The sequence below is a fragment of the Amaranthus tricolor genome, chromosome 5, assembly GCF_026212465.1.
Source record: "Amaranthus tricolor cultivar Red isolate AtriRed21 chromosome 5, ASM2621246v1, whole genome shotgun sequence".
Lineage (NCBI taxonomy): Eukaryota > Viridiplantae > Streptophyta > Magnoliopsida > Caryophyllales > Amaranthaceae > Amaranthus > Amaranthus tricolor.
The window spans coordinates 26,007,725-26,027,431 of NC_080051.1; the positions used below are offsets into that span (position 1 = coordinate 26,007,725).

General features: G+C 33.4%; 2 protein-coding genes across 3 annotated transcripts; one reads left to right on the plus strand and one right to left on the minus strand.

The window, feature by feature from the left end:
• Positions 1-1,182: 1,182 nt before the first annotated feature.
• Positions 1,183-6,078, minus strand: LOC130812651 (guanine nucleotide-binding protein-like NSN1). Its single transcript, XM_057678194.1, has 9 exons — positions 5,907-6,078; positions 5,577-5,821; positions 3,921-4,035; positions 3,634-3,807; positions 2,981-3,195; positions 2,587-2,851; positions 2,091-2,270; positions 1,789-2,006; positions 1,183-1,671 (listed from the first exon to the last, which is right to left on the minus strand). Exons 1-9 carry the CDS (start codon positions 5,923-5,925, stop codon positions 1,297-1,299), a joined length of 1,806 nt encoding a protein of 601 aa, XP_057534177.1. The 5' UTR covers positions 5,926-6,078; the 3' UTR covers positions 1,183-1,296.
• A 1,715-nt stretch (positions 6,079-7,793) lies between these two features.
• On the plus strand, positions 7,794-17,859 carry LOC130812930 (uncharacterized). 2 transcript variants are annotated; one of them, XM_057678579.1, is made up of 9 exons: positions 7,794-8,048; positions 8,223-8,415; positions 9,874-10,143; positions 10,282-10,504; positions 12,763-12,909; positions 13,008-13,132; positions 15,458-15,662; positions 16,561-16,814; positions 17,489-17,859. In XM_057678579.1, exons 2-9 carry the CDS (start codon positions 8,306-8,308, stop codon positions 17,655-17,657), a joined length of 1,503 nt encoding a protein of 500 aa, XP_057534562.1. In that variant the 5' UTR covers positions 7,794-8,048; positions 8,223-8,305; the 3' UTR covers positions 17,658-17,859. The 2 variants fall into 2 exon arrangements, with proteins under 2 accessions (XP_057534562.1, XP_057534563.1); XM_057678580.1 differs by having other exon boundaries at positions 7,902-8,048; positions 8,226-8,415.
• The last annotated feature ends 1,848 nt before the right edge of the window (positions 17,860-19,707 follow it).

A 19,707-nucleotide genomic window follows, 5' to 3' on the forward strand; every position in this document is an offset into this window, starting at 1 on the left:
ATTTAAATTAAACTATATGGAGGACATAATAATAATTTTATTGATTTTTTATTTAAAGGTAAGCTTAATAATCTTACTACAAGCAAGAGGTAGACTAGAGTCTAGAGAATATAAATCGTTTTTATAGGCAGTGAAAACTCATGTCACAAGAGTGAAAAGAAAAACTCACAATTATTAGGCTAATTCATAATTTTCTTTTTGAATTTTTTAATCTTTCCGATACAACGTCTTTACATATTACATTAAGTGGGTTTAAAAAGTCATAGTAAAAAAAAAACCAAAGTTAATGTAGTAAAACCAAAAAGTTTGCAATCAGAGCTATCATTAATTTTTTTTATTTATGCCCAATTGTCATAAACAAAGAAGGTGAGAGTATAAAGCTTAAAAAGGTTTTCAAGCAAGAAATTTAAATTTAATTATAACTTATTATACATTTATAATCATTCAAATTAATTAATATTTTCACCTTAACAATATACTATTTTAATTTTATATTTTTTTTCGATTTTCTATGTCAAAAGGATATAATGCAAAAGCATCATACCATTTTTTCTTAAATAAACTGTATACATAACAAATATTCACATATTTTCAAGAGTCGAAAAAGTCAAATAGAATCATATTAGCCCATGAAACAATATGTGGCAAGGGTAGCTTGGTAATAAAAAATCATTATTGAGATACTAACTTTTAGAAAATACTCCTGCTTCAGATGGCATCCATGAAAAGTTCAATGTACGTTCAGCGTAAGATAATATTATATTTACTTGATTCAGCTGCCAGATTACTGATTAGTGTTCTCAAATTATGTTTTGCTCACAATAAACCATGTGAGAGCTTTATTGTTTCAAATGTATTAATTAAAAAATAATAAATGGAATACAAGAGTATTTGACTTTTCTTAATACCTTCTCTTATTTTATTTGATTTCGCAACAAGTTTCTAAAAAAGACAAATGATTACATGAGACTAATAACAATGGTATAAATAGTTAGATCACAAAGTGAAAAAAAAAAAAAATTATCATATGAAAAACATGATATTTTATAGCAAAAGAGAAAATGAGACATTTAATTAGAATAGTAGGAAGTATTAAAAGTCAAGTACAAGCAAGGACCTTTCAGTACTCACCCATTTTGTACTAGTGAAGAAATAGTGATCTTCTAAATAAAATCAAGTATATACTAAAGTTGTTGAATAATTTTTCATTCCACAACCATCCATGTTTGACAAAATTTAAAACACTACAAAATTTTAAGGTTGAGCCAACAAATCAAAGATAAATATAAGGCTTAATTACTGATCATCAAATTCTACACCAGCCATTGGGACCTCCGCATCGATTTCACCATTGTCTTCGTCTTCGTCTTCATCTTCGTCAACATTCATAGAGGATCCTCCCCGTTTGTAATCCACCTTGAAATCATAGTCACCATCGTCATCCATGGTATCATTTGATGCAGCTAGCTTGTTCGCTTTTTTACGTCTCTTTTTCTCTGCTCGCTTCATTTTGGTGTTAAGCATTCCTTCTGCATCGTAAAGCTTCTCATTTTGCTTGCTTGCTGTGCTTTTAGTCTTGGCTTTTCCGGTTTCTTCTTCTGCTTCCATTATTTCATCTTCACCATTCCCTTCAACATCATTTCCTCTGTTCTCAGATGGCTGTGGATCCTCCTGTTAGGCAGAAATGAAAATATAAAGAGACATCTTTAAAACCCACCAATATTTGATCATAGACAAGAAAACACTAACATTGTACATATAGTAACTAGAGCTGAAAAAGAAGCTAACCTCAAGCATCTGTTGATCGAAATTCAATGGACAACTTGGTGGAACCTCCACAGGTTGGAAATCATTGACCGATTTCAAGCTTCCAATGAAGGAGGATTCAGTTCCATATACGTCATCTATGTCGAATGCCTTCCCAAGTTCTGAAACAATCTTGGTTTCAGACTCGGAAATTTCTCCTTGGTTCCTTACCGGAGGCATCGTATAATAGGGGATTTTACCTGAAAAGAGGATAGAAAATTAAGCGAGAAAATCATGACACTAACTAGAGGAAAGAACTAAGGACATTGGTTACTCGAGCTTACCTTCATTCCAGTCATGCAGAACAATCCTTGCAGCTGCATCAACATCGACAATACCGCCTTTCTTGAGTCTTCCCCTTACAGTGGCCACATTATACAGAAAGTCGTCTACAGTTTCAAAGCTAGGGACCTTGTATAATGTGACTAGTACTTGGGCAGGGCAGAGCTTTAGAATTTCCTTCACTGCAGAAAGATATAACACGATCAAAAAACACCAACTGAAAAGGAAAAAAACGTTAGGTAACATAGCAGTACCAAGTAACTTGATCCTTTATAACGAAGTTACAAGGAATTAAAGTGTTGTGTTCTCTTCATGCACTTCATGTTATAAATGTTCACTTAAAATGACAAACATTCCCTTCTCTACAACATAGATATTCACACATGTTGCCATGTCTCGGTAATTTAGTGAACAAACACATTAAAACACTAGCTAATCATTACAATACAATTTCATGAAAGCGGCAATAACATAAATGAAATGAAGTACTTGTACTACCTGGTGCAATGGGATCTTCAAGCTTCTCAATTCGTTTGCAATTTCGAAGGGCCACAGTTGCGTCATTCTGCGAAGACTTGAGCATGACAACTCCAGGGCAGTCCAACAACTTGACATTCTTATCCAACTGAACTTCTTGCAGTGACCTAGTTAATCCAGGAGTTGAACCAACATTGACTACATGGCATCTCTTCAAACTATTTATGAGACTACTCTTGCCTACATTGGGCAAACCCACAATGCCGACAGTGATTGATCTTTTGATCTGCAAAAGCACCAAATCAACAGAGAACGGACATTTAAGCATATGGTAAAATGACTTGTTAAGGTCATGATCAAGCAAAGTGACCATAAACAGATTGCCAGCAGTAAAAAAGTTTTACGGCTTTCTCACCTCATGACTCCTTGAGTAATTTTTAAGCAACTTAATAAGGGTGTCTGCTCCAAGACAGTCACTGGTTTGCAGAAGGTTGCTAGTTTTAGCGGCCTTTGAGGACTTCCACCCCAAATTTGATCTTTGCTCTTGAGTGCTGCATTTGAAAGCCACTGTTGGTAATTCTTCTCTAAGATACTTTAGCCATTTTTCAACTGCTTCACGAGGTACAAGATCTGACATACACCAGCCAAAGTTAGAAATTAAAACAAACGAAATAGACAACACGAGCATTGAGCAAACCATAGCTCCCATGTTTCATCTACCAATTTATATAATACAAATCACTAGAATGGACCACAATGGGGGGAACACTAAATCCGCCTTAAAATATAAAAACAACACCAATAAAAAAGGGGAGTCGCTCAAGTTACAAAATCAGAGCAAATAGGGCTAGGGACAGAACAAACTTTTTAATCTCAATGATAGAAAACAAGTCTGGGAATGAATATAATGTGATATTCATGTTTCCAAAATAAAGATTATCAAGCTCAAGAAATAATCTGAAGATGCATAAACTTGCCAAGGCATCTAATTACGATAAATGCAAAGAACTAAACTAAAAAATAATTAATCTAACAACTAAACAATGATTGGTTGAGCGAAAGATATACCTATTTTGTTCAAGAGTAAAACAAGCTTCTTATTAGGACCTGAGTTCAGAACCAATTTCTCCATATCTACACACCGAGTACCAAGGGGGTCACGAGCATCAACAACTTCCAAAATGACATCGGAAGCTTCAATGACCTTGACTAGCTCCTTGTAAAATGTTCTGTCTGAATTATCTGAAAAACTTAAAAACGTTACGCGCTTACAGCAAGGAAAGGTATCCAAAAGAGAGAAGCATAAAAAATTTATTAATGCGTGTCAAACTCCTAATCTTGCAAACTTCAGCTACCTCGGTTTTTAATGAATTCTTTGGAAGCATCTGCGCCCTTTTCCTCTTCAAGAGATTGCTCCTCATTGCTAGCATTGGTGTCCTCTTGAAGTAGTCCCAACTTTCTTTTCTTAGCCTAAAAATACATTTAGACAGATATCGGCTCAACACCACTTGCACACATAAATTGCTTTAACCAAAAAACCATCCTAGGGAAGGAAAAGAATCAAAAATTCTATCACTCAGTTGGACATTAACTATACTAAATTAAATCAAGCTAAAATTTGGAAAACTAAATGAGCAACATATGTATCTCACGAAGTCAAATAACAATATCTTCCCACCAAAGTTACTTCAAAACTAAATTAGTGACCTATGTACTAATGTATCTCACAAAGGTGAATAACAATATCTTCCCACCAAAGCTGCTTCACAATATTTTAATGTTGCGTAGTAAGTTCAACAACACAAGTGGTATAAACAACAAGCAAGCAAAAAATATGCATATAGCTTGAGTTGCATTTTTAACAATAACATGTGAATTAAGCTTCACTTTCGTCAAAGTTGTATCAGCATAGATATAAACCTTGCATCTTCAACTCTCCATCTTAAAATTTTTGCTCATCGCCATTATTTAGATGTCAAATTTATCGTATAGGATGCCCACCAGAAGCCATTTCAACAACATGGGCGCATGATCTCACCTGCAGGAGGTAAGCCGCCCATCGACAAACCATAATATGGCCAGTCCACAATGGACCAACTCTATTGTCCTGACACGTGTCATAGTCCAATAAGGTGGCACTAGAACACAGATGTGGCTACCTAACCACGCAGCCTTCAATTTATGCTTCTTGTCTTACAGGAAGCAAGCATGCGAGGGCTGAGACATCTGTCATTCATTACCTGATCATCATCAACCCTACCAAGTTTCTATCATACAACTCTTCCCTCATAAACTATTCAACTCTATAAAGTTACCGCAAAAATACCCTTTATCCATTCTCCATATATCACTCCAACACCCTAATTATGTTACACCAAAAGACAAACAATTATTCTCGCTTTAATTTACAACTTTCTACAAATCAATGGTATACATCATAATCCCAATTATGATTGAAGGAAATAATCAGCCAGAGAACATCTAAGGACTTTATATTAAAGAAACACAGGCAGACCACAAGCTTTATCTAGTCGAATTACTACACAATAAGCAGAAACGAGATACTACACTTAAATTACCCTCCTCTCATTCAAAAGGCAGGTACATACACAATAGTAAAACTAATCAAATAAATGTACAATAACAGTAACGATAGAATCATAACCAAAAGCACCAACATTTATTTAGATTAGGGACAGAGCTGGACGTGTACAAGGTGTCCAACAACACAACACCCAACTCTAAAGTAAGGCCTTAAATATCAATTTACAGTATAGATTACAATACTTTACTTCAAAATAAATTACTTATTTTTAGGCCAAAATTTTACACTAAAGAGAATAGGTTGTCACGGTTGGGGCATATATCACAAAATTAAGTACTTATTTTAGGGAAAAAAAATTATACTAAGAGAATTTTCCTGATTTAGAAGAAAATAATCAATGAAAATAATCAATCATCAACAATGCAAACCAGAACATCAAATAATCAATGAAAATAGAAGAAAATACCCTTTCTTTGCGGGCAGCTTTCTTCTGCTCTAATTCCTCCAAAGCACGAGCACGACGAAGCTCAAGAGCTTTAAGCTCTTGTTCCTTAAATGGCCATTCATTAGGAATACCAGGATCTTTTTCGACCTTATTCCTCTTGTTTAATCCAGATTTCTTTGCTTCCTTTGCTTTTTTCTTGTGATGTTCCTTGACTTTCTTAATAATCTTGTACTTTTTCTTCAATGAAACTCTTTTACTCTTACTCTCTGCAATCCATTCAAAACAAATTAAAAATTGAATTAAAATCAAACCCAGAAAAAAATACAGAAATTGTAAACGGATTAATCTTACTTTTGCTCTTCTTCACCATCTTTGAGTAATTTAGAGTTTAGTGTGTTTCAGATGAATGGAAACAAAAAGGGCAACGAGAAATGAATAACAAAGGTTTTTGTTGGCGGTTTGACAGAAGAATTAGGGTTTAAGATTTACCGATAACACTGATATGAGGAAAGAATTGGGTCGGTATGCGGATATTTGGTTTTCAGCCCAACATAAATGTAACAAGTCCAGTGACTTCTATCATCATCAAGATCATAACACGTGCAAACACAAATTATTGTACAATATTGTACGTGAATCGTGAGAATCAATTTATCTGATAAAATAGGGTTACTTTTTTTAAAATAAAAAATGATACTTTTTCTCCAAAATGTGTTACTTTTAAAAAAAAATTATAAAAAAAACACACAAAAAGGCAATACTTTCCACATAAAAAGCGTTACTTTTTGAAGAAAAAAAAGTGTTACTTTGATTTTTGTTTTTTGATTTCTAAAAATAATATTTTTTTGTTAAAAAGTACCAACTTTTTTTTAAAAAAGAATATTTTTTTTCCAAAAATAACATATTTTTCCGTAGAAAAAGTAACATTTTTTATTAGGAAGATTGGTTCTCACGGTTCTCATATAAGTTTGGTTCTCGCATGGAACTTGATCATACATACATATATATATATATATATATATATATATATATATATATTATCATGTTTAATATCAATTGAAATAAATATGACCGATTTATTAAATATTTATCTTTTTATACTATGGATGTGACACATGTCATTATGATTAGTAGCACTAATATGTACTTCATATACTAGATGTATAGATAGATACATCATACATGAATACATAAATAGATAAAATTTGATTACAAAACCTATACCTCAACATAAATTATGATTTAGGATGCTTTCAACGTCTCTTTACTTTTAAATTGGAATAGTCTAATTAAATTAGTGAATTCATGTACTTTCGTATTTAAAATATTAATTTTTATTTATTTAATATTTAACACAATCTTTTAAATGTTAAAATTTACAAATTGAATATTTAAATACCCTTTTAGTTGCTTAAAAAGGCTACTTATGATTTAAAATATTCACTTTAATTCTTTTACATTATTTTAAAACTCAAAATAACTATTTAACTACAAAAGCACAAATTTAAACGTTAAATATGAGATTGTACAATTACGACTCAATACGAGTATTTAACTATAAAGTGGTGGTTTAAACAACAAATGCTATATGCAATACTATGACGGTTTAAAGTGTTTCCATTGCGTCACAGACGAAAACATTTTAAGACACCAAGATGTTCAAAGATGCTATTAACAAATAGGTTAGTAGGTGTTTGTCCTTACAAATGGAAAAGAAAATTGGAACACCCAATTTTCAAAGGTGGATTAAATCCAACTAAAAAATTGATTGGATTATTACTGCAAAGGGATTTTGGTTAATTGACTATATAAATAAGGTGGGGTCGAAAGCGTGACGGAGAGAAATAAGAGAGATTAAGGGTTTAAAAGCTACTACTAAAGCTTTAAAAGAAGTTGTTGAAATTTTAAGATAAGTCACCGCTAAAGCTTTAAAGTGGACATGAGTTAGATTGAGGAAAATAAGGATAATAGTTATTTTAACTAGATTGAATTAAGTATCAAAGGTGAATTAGTTTTATTAGACGTCATTTTACTTTTTGGTGACCGAAATCTTGTGTGGGTGGTTACAAAAATTACAATTCTCAATTTATAGCAAATATAACTCTTAAAGATTGATTAGTTTTGTTAGAAAAACCATATATAATTACCCACTTAAATAATCAAATTTAGACAATCATACATTGTTTTAATGGTGCTTTACATTTGTTTTTGCGACAAGGGGTTGATTTTGATTTAAAAATTCTTTTTTTGCCTAATTTCGATTGAAAAAAAAAATCAAATATTAATTATGGTATAAATTTCGAATTTCTCAAACAACATGTTGATTGTCGAATAATTTACCTCCAAAGGTTATAGATATTAGGGTCCACTTTACCAGAAAATCCATTGCGATTTATATAAAACAAATTAAACCCCTTTTCTGTTTTCTCAACCTTGTTCATTCTATCGCAATAACCACCCTAAGAAATTGAATTGATGAGCGTTGATTACCTGGTAAGATTTGTATAGATAGTGCCCTGTATCTCGATTTCGACCATTAATTTGCTTCAGTTACGCCATTGTTGAGTTTGAACTTATTGTTTTTGATACTATATTGTTGGGTTTTTTTAATGAATATCTTGCTCGCTTAATGATTTTTTTCACTTGTTGATCATCATTATCTTTCAGTAGATGCGAAAGGACCATACGTTCTTATTTAATTGGGAGAAGAGGATGTGTTGAGCATCTGGGTAGGGCTGAAATTTCTGAAAATGGCGGAATGTGCAACTTTATTATCTAATTTTAAGCTACATTTGCAAAGAAGTGATCCAAATGGTTTATGGTTGAAATCCCAGAAATTGTATTCCAAGAAGTTTTCCAGGTGCTTGTTGATTTGTAAATATACTTCTATGTTATTTCCCTTTTCCTTGTTGACTTAGATTGAGTTGGTTATTTTTCATGGTTGCTAATGTTGTAGCTTGTATGATTGAAGAATTACATATAATGTGGGTCCTTTACTGTATTCTCTTTGAAAGGCAGTTTGCCTGCTATAATGCTATGCGAAGGGAAGTTTTATGCGCGTAAATTTCATTTGTTTTGCTCTCTACATCGACCAATATTCATAGCCTGTAGCCTGTAGGGTTCATAATAGTGATGAGTTATTTCATTTTGGGGGATTCTTTTTATGGATTAAGCTTTAAAACTTTTTTTTTTTTATTATTTTTTTATTTTTTATGTTTGTGACAAATTTGATTTATGGCGTAGCAGAAAAGTGGGTGTTGTGCAACATTCACAATGTTGTGGTTATGGGAGTGATGCAATTGTCATGCTGTCTATTTTCGTTCAAGACTATGAGATATCCTCAAATCAACCAAAACTCGACTTTTACATCATTAGGTCATACTTGGATCGAGAATGAATCGGTAAATAATTAAGGGATAAATAAAAGACAACATAAGAAAACAAGACCATTAAAGTATAAAATTATGATACTATAATTGTTATCAAGGGCAAGAAATGGTTTTAATGTGATGGAGGAGAAGGAGAAGGAAAAATGGAAGATTCAATCCCCTTATTGAGGATAAATATTTATCCTAATGGGATGGAAGGGAATATTTTCCTCCCTTTTTCCCAAAATAAAGATGCGAATCTCCCTTTTCTTTCATCATTTTTATACCATTGTATCCTTTTTCCTTCATCGCCCCTTTCAAACCACCGCTACTTATCTTCATTTCCATAATTTGACTTTTATTCCCCCTTAAATATTTACCATCAAGTCCCAATACAGCATGTCTTGTGATATGAGTAGCATAGGTTCAATAGAATGGAAAACCTTTTGTCTTTTACAATTCGGCCTTAATATGAGCTATGGTGGAATGGCCATATCTTTACAATTTTTTAGATCGTTACTTTTTCCTTGTAAGTCCACTATAATTTTTATCTATTGGATAATCTCTGTGCTGGTTGTTTTTCGTCATATCAAAGGAACTCTATATACAAGTTTCCCTATTGTTTCTTTCTCCAAGAAAATGATTTATTACTTATACCGTATTTCCTTTGAAATGAGAAATTGACATTTGTATTTTTTTCTTTTTGATTGAGGCATTTGTACTGATGGGATTTGGTAGTTATTAGTCCTACTTCAAACTTTCAAATTTCAGCTCTCTAAGTTTTGACACTAATATTGGTATGCTTATGAAGTGGTGTACTTTTGTACAGAGAATTACTTTGGAGTTCTGCATTATATGTGCTATGTTGTATCTAATTTTCAGTTTTCTAAATTGGTGAGACAGACATTTTAACTGGTCTTGACACACATTTTTCTCCACTGATATTGTAGGTCTGCTTCACTTCCTCTACGGAGAGTCAGCAGGCATAATCCTATTTCTGTTTCTAATGGAAGTCGATCCAACTGTTTGGGAAGTATGGTACAATTTGAGAGTGCTGCTGCATCTGATTGGGTGCTTGTCATGGACCAAGTGCTCCTGACTGCTAGTGTATTCCTTGCTTATATGGCTGGAGTCATTCCTTCTAGAGGGTCCTATATAAATTCTCAGAAGAACAATTCAAAAGACCCGTTGCTCCCAGAAAGCCCCATCTTTTTTGGTAGGTAAGCTTACTGTTTGATTATTTTGTATTTCTTTAGCATGCATAGTAATAATGTTTCTTTGAATATATGTTTTCTATGCCTTGATTTGTGGCTGATAATGATTTGTTTTTCTTGTGCCATTTTTTTTATGCCTTTTAGTTCAACAGAAAAGGAAGATAGATTTAGTTGTCAGTGTATCTGGGATGCAGTCAAAGGGAAAATAACAAAGACTCTTCTTGCTATTGAAAATGGCGTCATTTTGGAAGAAAATTTTGTTGCAATGGAATTGAGTCATACAAGGCACAGTCTAAGTTTATATGCTGTTGCTAATGGTCCGAGATTCAGGTTGCTTTTGTCTTCAACTGAGCAGCTTGAGAAAGAGGTGAGCACTACTTCTTTATGTTTAACAGCTTGTTATACTTTGTCAGTCTATTTCTCAACAGTCAACTCTCACAGTTTGATACGTGCTATGTGTTTCTAGACAGTAAACATTGACACCTGAATCATGAAACTGGAAACATGATACATGAATCATGAAAATGGAAACATGATAAATGAATCGTGAAAACTGAAACATGATACACAAAAACTGAAACAAGATATCTGCATCTTGAAAATGAAATATGAAGCATCAGATGGGGAGGATATTGTTCACATGTTGTGTCTTGTCTTCTTGGCAGGGCTGAAGTATCTTTTCTCCCCAAGGTTCAAACCCATGAACTCTTCTATAGGCAGAATGTTGATATTTTGTCCTTTAGGATTAAGTATGAGGCACCTATGTCAACTATTTTTCTTTTACTTCTCTATCTCACCGCAGGCAGCAGGTCTTCTATTCTTCCCCTGATTGTGAATTTCATTCTCATAAAAACCAGTAATATGAATCCCTTGTGATCTTTATAATCATCTTACTTCCTATTGTTCCAGAAATCATTGGGCAAGGCGAACTTATGTCATGTTTTTAAGTAACGTCTAGACACATGATATCTTGCTGTGAGGAAACTAATTCGGAAAACTGAAATTATGACTAGTCATTTGGGGTGTAGTCCAACCACAAAAATTTAAGCATATACTAGATAATTTCCCTTTTAATTCAATTTTCTACGTCTATGATACTTGTGGAATAATATGAAGAAATATCTTGACAATTGGAATGGATACGTCAATTTGATTATTAGATCTGTGATGGTTGTTATCTTTTAAAATTTCCTTTTAAGCAGAAACATAAACTGATTGTAGCTGTTTTCAGTAGATATGTTAGTTTCTCGTAACTTTGTTTATGCACCACTGCCATCTGCATGCTGTGTAATGTGGAAGGGAGGGAAAAAATACAACAATAACAACAACAATGCTAAAACCTAATCCGAAAAGATTGGGGTTGTCTAGGAAGGGGAAAATAGCATAAAATAATAAGGCAAATGTTATAAATCTTCAGAAGAGCATCTTGATATTGGCTCTAAGAATCGAATAAAGCTTCTTTTTTAGAGCTATATTTTGGTAAGTATCTTCAGTCACTTGGAAACAATATCTTTTATTTACAAGGGTAAAGTTGCGTTTATCCAACCTTCTCAAACCCTGCAGGCCTGCCTAGGCAGGGGGCCATTAGGATTTGGGTAATCTCATGCTGCTGCCGTTGCTGTTAGGTAGGTATCTATGATATATTGGTTCAAAGGGTATTATAGATATTTTACAATTAGTTAGGCTTAAGTCGTATTCTGTTATATTAGTTAGGCTTTCCGTTATGTCTGTTGGACAACTGTCAGGTAGGGCCTAGGGGTATTCTTTGAGCATAGGCTATATAAACAGCCAGCTTTGTATCTTAGAAGGAGTTTTTTTTTTGGAGAAGTAATCATCAATAATATTGGAGTAGGGCAGACTCGAACTTGCCAAAGAAACTGTTGTTCTTTACTGATCTTGCTTACAAACTGCCTCTGTTTTGTCGGTATGTATCCTCATGTTACGAGTTCATATTTCTGGGTGCCGTCACATCTCACATTCTTGTGTGAAGTTGCTGCAAGCTTATTATGTGTCAGGCCCCAATTTTTTCACTTGGAAATTTCTCATAACGTCTTTTGGCTTTCACCTCTTTTCTCTCTTTCTCCAATCTTGAAATTTATGTCTTAGCTGAAAGCACACCAACCTCTAATCATAAGGAAATTCTCCCTTGTGAGCTGACTTGCACACTTTAGTCATATCCCTGCGGGTTATAGAATAGGCAAATTGTGTGTTGGGTTGATGGAGTCATTCAAAAGGCACGTAAGTGGCTTACTTCTTGTCAAGTGTAAATTGTTACCCTTTTCCTTCTAGTCCCTTGTTGAAAAAATTCTTCGATATTGATATTTTCATGGATAAATCATTAATTTGTTTTGCATATCTTTGGGGCTTTACCTATGTACTTTCTATTATGGGTTGCATGCTCATGTTCTTCTGTTTATTGAGGTATTTATGCATTACGGTTCATTGCGTTTTTAATGTATACAATTTTTGTTCTATTTATTAGTAATGATCTCTCACGTGATCACATTCTATTTTTGGGATTAAGGCTATGGCATTCTATATATTTGTTGTTGCTCATCTCATCTCATCTCAAGCATGTTTATTTTGTTTCTTCTGTCCTGCTCAATTTCATCATTGTCTTGTTAGGTGAATAAAATCCCAAACATATCAACTGCTATGGAAAGGGAGGAGTGGATAGGGATTTTTTCCTCTACTATAAAGAAGACTTGTCAAGCAGCTTTGCTTTCATGGATGGAGAAAGAGTTCTGCACAGAAAACTGCAAGCCTGACAAGGTATATATGGATTGATTGGTTGGGATTTGTGAAGTCCACATAGTTCTACTTAAAATGTCAATACTCTGTTGCTTATTCTTTACTTTCTCTTTGTTTAGGAGCTTTTGTTTTCTATGTCAGAGAAGTTGAGTGGTGATGACATTATCTTAGGGAATTTCAGAAAACAAGGCAAAATGGATCTTTTTGCAGATTTGATAGGCTTTTTCAGATACGGTGACTTTAGGTAAGTTTGTTTTTGGTTGTTGAGGTCTTCTAGCCCTAGCTGATCATATGTGAGAATAGTTTACTTAATTATTTCTGGATTAAGTGGAGTTTTGTTTTTGCAACACTTGTTGACATGCACACTTTCCATGTTGGATGCTTGTGTCGAATTTTGGGTATTAAAGTTTTCATAGAATATGACATTTTTTCTTGATGTTTAATCACCTGCCTAGGTATTACAATTTACAACATAATACCTGAAAGTTGTAAAGCACTGATAATACTGGAGATACATTTAATCCTTTTAGGGATTCACATTCTTTTGCAACACTTCCCGAGAGTTGTATGTACATTTAATCCTCTTAGGTATTACAAAATAAGGTCGTGTCGCATCGCATTGGTTGTGCTGTTAAGGTTTTGAAAAAAGCAAACTGGTGTTACCCGCATTCTAAAGCCACATTTTAGGCCATTTCAATCTTATCTCATGCTGTCGGCCAATATTCGGCTTTACGATAATTGCATCACTCCCATCACGGCATCATTAACGCGATTCATTTTTGCACTATGCGACATCAATGTCAAAGCCTTAATCTCATCTTAAAATAATCTCTTCTAAATGCCCATATGGTAGTATTGGTTCAATGGCAATCCCACAAAAATTTTCCCTTTACCTTAGGAGTTAGGGGCATATTTTTGTTGTATAATATTCCGATCACAACTCTCCACTTGAGTCACTCACTTTAATGCTGTGATTTACATTTAAATTATAGTGCAAAAATTTGTTTTTAATCGCAATAACGGTCGCATAATTACTTTTGTGGTCAATACATATAATTTTGCACGTCTCTGCTTATAAATCGGTTGCGGTAAGCTCAAACACTTTTACAATTTAGTCGTAATACATATAATTCGCACTATCTAGTTCTATATTTTCGTTTTTGTGAAAAATCGATCCAAGGTACTTGAAAGTTTACTTGGTGGGTCCATGCTAAAACAGCGATTTGTTTGCTCTTACTCTGATCTAGTTTAAAACCTTTTAATCCTAACACATGGCTCTATTTTTCTAATTTAACATTGACCATATTTCTAGTTTCGTCTATTAATACGATGCTATCAACTTATAACATGCATCATAAAATGTTTATTCTGAATAGATCATTTTATCTCATTTAGCAGTGCGACAAGCATAATAGAGTGAAGCATAAATTTGATGTAGACTAATCATGGTTGTGAAATCTTAAGTTGTCGCGTCACATGTTGTAAAATTGGTTTGTTCTTATACATATCTTTGACTACATTGATATACTTTGTAGTATACGTGCCTTCTCTGAATCAATAAAAACGTTTATGTTTACTCTATATTACTCCATTGTTGTTGGCTTGTTGCATTAGATAAATAGCTTCCATTGTAAATTTTCCCCCCATAAAACCAAATTGGTTTACGGAAATGTGTGTGCGAGGAGCCTGAGTGCCTCTCCATACCTGTGTCGACACAACACGAGTGCAGACACGAAATCCACATCTGACGTATGAATGTGGACTCGGACATGTTAGTACTCCGGTTTCTATGATTCACAGATCATTCAAAAAAATAAAATAATTCACAGAATGCAGGATACAGAAAGAAATAGAAGGGAAAGATACCTGGAGAGTGGTGAGGATGATGGGTGATTTTCGCCAATTCCCCCATTGATCTTATAATTTTTTCATAACATCTACCAACTCTAAGTACTTCCTTGAAAGAGTTCCAACATTCCAAATGTCAATCTTAGCTTTGATTCAACTTTTTCCCTTGGCTTCTTATTCCTAAAACCTAATAATTTTTTTTTAGTAGACACGATATTGGAAAATATGGTGCTCCACTTTGGAGGGCGACCTAGTGACAAAGTCTACTTAATACTTCATCCAATGTAAGCCCTTGCTCATTTGACTCCACATTCAGGCAATGTGATGCGCCACGCGATGGCTTAGACACCCTTTTATACTTATCACTAAGCACATGAGTTCTGTTTATTAACCTCTTTAAACGAGCACTTTTTTACGGCTTCTAAAGTACTTGGTGTCTGGTTGTCCAGAGGACCTTATTGACAAGCAACATCCACTTAGGTATATGGGACTGAATGATTGTCTTGTGATCCTATATGGGAGCACCGTATGAAGAAAGACTTGAAACTGATCTTACATAAACTGATATTGATTGGATAACCTTAATACTCCCATACAGTATCTTCAATGCAAAACGTCATGTGTGATGATTTAAATACATGTATGTTCTGCCCTTTTCTTCAAGTACTGTCCTAAGCGTCTGCTTTCTGGTCTCTCACATATATCTGGCTTTTTGTTGCAGGGATTTTAGCTACTATGACCATAATATTTACTCCTTACATGGGAGTGCCATATTGGAAGATTTGATCATTAATTTGGCTGATGCAATATCGAGCGTATATTTGGAGGTTATATCAGTTGACAGTGAAACTTCTGAAAAAATTAGTAACTACAGCCTATCTTTGTGTACTTTGTCAGCCAGAGCTCTGCAAAAATTGAGAAATGAGGTATTTGTTTTTTTCGGTTCATTCATATTTTTTCATGTCCTTTTAAAGCTTTTTTTAAATTTTCAGAAATTGATCCTACAGTGTTTTCACAAGCTATGCTTTGATTGTGAATGGGTGTTTACTGACATTATGGCCATATCATTTGAGGAGAAACTTAAGCAACTACTGTTGTGGAGCTTCATAATAAAAGGGAACAACCTTTTTTTGGTTCCGTGCTCCAGAATCCAAATTGATAAGTTGAGCTTGTTGTACATCTCGTTGCCAGTTGCCCCCCCCCTTTTCAAAATCCCTTGACATTAGGCAACATTTATGTTCCGCCCTCACCAATGCCTCCTTAACGGCTTGAACCATCCCTTCTCAAAGAATATGAAGATTTAATGTATCTTCCTTTTTGTTTTTTTTAACTATTTGATTTGTCTGCTGCCTAAAGCCGAATTTGTTCCCAATCTGTTTGTAAACACGCCATCTTCAAATACTGAGTCTCCTGAATCTGAATATATATTATCCCTTGTTCCAGCAGTGATGCAATGTTGGCGTTAGTTGACGTTGTCGTTATGGGTAGCAAGATAATCGCTCCAAAATTCAAAGAAGGCGTGAAATAACGTTATTTGTTTCCAATTTGTGTTAGATTAATTTTAAACAATAAATTCATTAACTTGATTCGGTGTTGGATGTCAAATTACAATATAGATTATGAAAAAGATACTTAAGAAGGATTAACTTGTTCTCTCCTTCAAATCTAACTATAAATCTATCTCGATATTTCTCATGTACATTTCTTGCTCCACTTCAATGGCTGTTTTAAGATGACACTAGACAGCTCCTTTTATCACTAAATACGTCAGAAGTACATGATCAATTTGCTCCTGATTCTTTTCATTTGAATTTGTGCTTTAAGGTAGCTATGCGTGAGTGGATTCACCAGAACTTTGGGGAAATCGTATTGATGTATGAGGATCGATTTGACTTACGGGTACTAAAGCTTGAGCCTTATCCTGAGGCTGCAGAGAAACTCAAAGAAAGTTACAACTGGTGGACAAGACTTACTCTGAGGAAATGTGTGACGGTGCAGCCTTCACCGCTCTATTCTATTGTCAGTCCCTTTCCTTTGACCTTAAAGCGCACCAAGGAACTGCGGGCTCTCCAAGGATGGTATACTTCTTGAACTTCTTACCATCTCTCCCCCCTGTCTTTCATTTTTTCTATCCCTTTTATGTGTAGAATATTGAATTTTTTTCAGTTATGAAAATTTAACGTAGACATAGCCAACTAGGGTCCTGCAAAAATGTGCCTAACAATCAACTTAATCCTCAAAAGAACAACTTTGATCTTACCTACAGTGACAATAGCTGAAATTCTCGTTTTTCTTATAAAATGCTTACTTATGTGGCTCTATGGCGAGAATGAACATTAAAGTAGTGCTTGGAGAGATGAAATGGGATTGAGGTGAATCATTGATTTCCTTCATCCCGCTACCATCAAAATTTTCTTGCCTATTCCCCGAAATTGTGAAATGGTTAAAGTTTTATTGTTTGAAGGTTGTATATATGCGAAAGTGAAGCATTTATGTTGAAGTTTAACTTTCCATGTTTAATATGTGGTGCTTTGTATTTTAAAGGATTTGGAAATAATAATCGTTTTCGTTTAGTTCGGACTATTAGTAGTTAGATCTAGCGTTTATCAATCACCTAAATTCCAACCTTTTCGTTTTGGATGAGGTAAAAATTTCTCAAGCTTTCCATCCTGAATGCAGATTTATTATCGACTTTTAGACATTCTGAGACGATTATTTTCTATTTATTTCTCCATATATGTTTTGGTTTCAGGAAGTATTACTTCAGCTTGATAATCGAGTTGTCCGACATAGCAGTGCCTATGGTCAAAGCTATCGTTTCTCAGGTTCGTACTGCGATATCATTCTTCCTTGTTAGCCTGATTGGGCGTTCTGTAGGACTCGTATATACCGGGATAAGGCAATCCTTGCGATGGAAGTAAAGATCACCTTGTAGCAAATGATATAGATGGGTTGTAGAGGACACTTTGTTCCATTGATTCTTTTCTGGGTCAATATTCTCTTTTGATTTTTTGTCACTTATTTTTGCAATACCCTATTCTTATTCACACTTCATACTACAGAAGTATTATTGATCATTTGATATCAGTAAATTTTCATTAATTTTTTTTTTGTTGCAACAAATTATTTGTTACATGTGAGTATACGACATATTTCAAGAACCAACTTCCACTAAACATTTTAAAACATTTTTTTGAGAAAGATATGAGATGTTCGGGGATTCGTTATTTACCCGACATTGTAATCGAATTCGATTTAACCTAATTTTAAAATTAATTCAAAATGTAAAAATTTACGTGGATACAAGGTCTGATTTAAAATCGACTTGAAACACGTGATCAGAAATTGATTCGATGACTCAAATGAACACTTTACTAGTTATTAGTTGTTGATCCATGTGTACAAACTCTTTATGTAACCTACTAAGTAGTACCAAGTTGGGTTTAGGAGAAGGAATTAACATCAGGAAAAATAATACTCTTTTGGGATTATGACTTGAGATTGTAATCGTTTGTTGTTATAAATCAAGTTGTATCGAAAATATTATAGATAAGATTGGATTATGGGTCATAACATGAGTTTATGAGTTTTATATTATGACTTTATTAACTCAAATAGTTATAAATTAATAATAGCTTCACCCTCATTGAACAAAGTCATACACCAACACTTTGTGGATCCTTTACCATCCTTTCCCTAGACAACATAAAAAATAAAGCATAAGTTATAACAATGTTAGCCCAAAATTTAAGGAGAAAAAAGGGAGAAACAACACAAACTTTCAAAAGGGCTAAAAGTATGGTACTTAAATTTAAGGCGATGCTAGAAAGACTTGCTAAATATTTTATGAAAAAAGAGTTAGTCATGTATTTTTTTTTTATATACCTTGTGATAAAGATTTTAAAGTAACAATAATCAACTAAATAACATTTAAATACTTTTAGTTCAATTTAGAATTATTTGAACCTAAATCAAATTGACCCATTAGTCAAAAACTTATAAATCATAGTGAAAACTATAAAAACATATGAAGTACTTTCTTTAATTTGCTAATTTGGTTTTATTTTTTATTTTGAGTTGTCCTCTTGATTAGACTATAACTCTGTTTATGATAAAAATTCCACATATTTTCTTTCAATCTTATACACAAATTTATTTTATTTCTTCATTCCATTCATATATTTCTTCCATTAACCTATCAGATTGAAAGAGAAAGGAAAATTATGTGAGAATCACAGTCAAAATCTTTACATAAATGAGTGATATTTGTTTTAATTGAGATAAAATTCAATTCTCTTACTAAAAATTTTAAAAATAATTTTATTTCCATATAGGAAATTAACAATGAATTTACTAGAGGTAACATTAATTTTGAAACAAAAAGAATTAAAGCACTATCTACATACCCAAATGTCTTCCAAACAAAAGAAGTCATGATTTAACATTACTCCTAAAGATTTGGAAACAAATTGGATTATACAATCTCACTTTATTTAGAAAATTTCAAAGTTCCATGCCCTTAATTTGTGGAATTTTAGAGAAGTTGCATTTGACCCTCTAGAGTTTTCAACCCTCAAAACATTTATGTGCTTTCTGACTCATATATATGATTCTCTTACAAATTGCTAATTTTTTTTAAATTAAATATTGTTTGTGCTATTTGTTTTCTAGGTCATTGCTTTACATTAGGCCTCTTTAGGACTTTAAGAGTATTTTATTATGTACTCCTAGCGTATCGTCTCTTAGAGTTTATTTCATTTAAAATGAGCAAATTCAAAGGGACAGAGTAATTAGTTGTATCAACTATTAAGTGGTGAGTAGGGTTTGTATGAACTTAGTCTACAAAAAAATAATCTGCACAAAATTAAATTTAAAGAGTGTGAGTTATAGAGTGTAACTAAGTAAAGTAGAGGTGAAGCGTATGATGAGCTTGTGAATGGAAGATTAAAAAAGGCTGATGCATGATAAAAA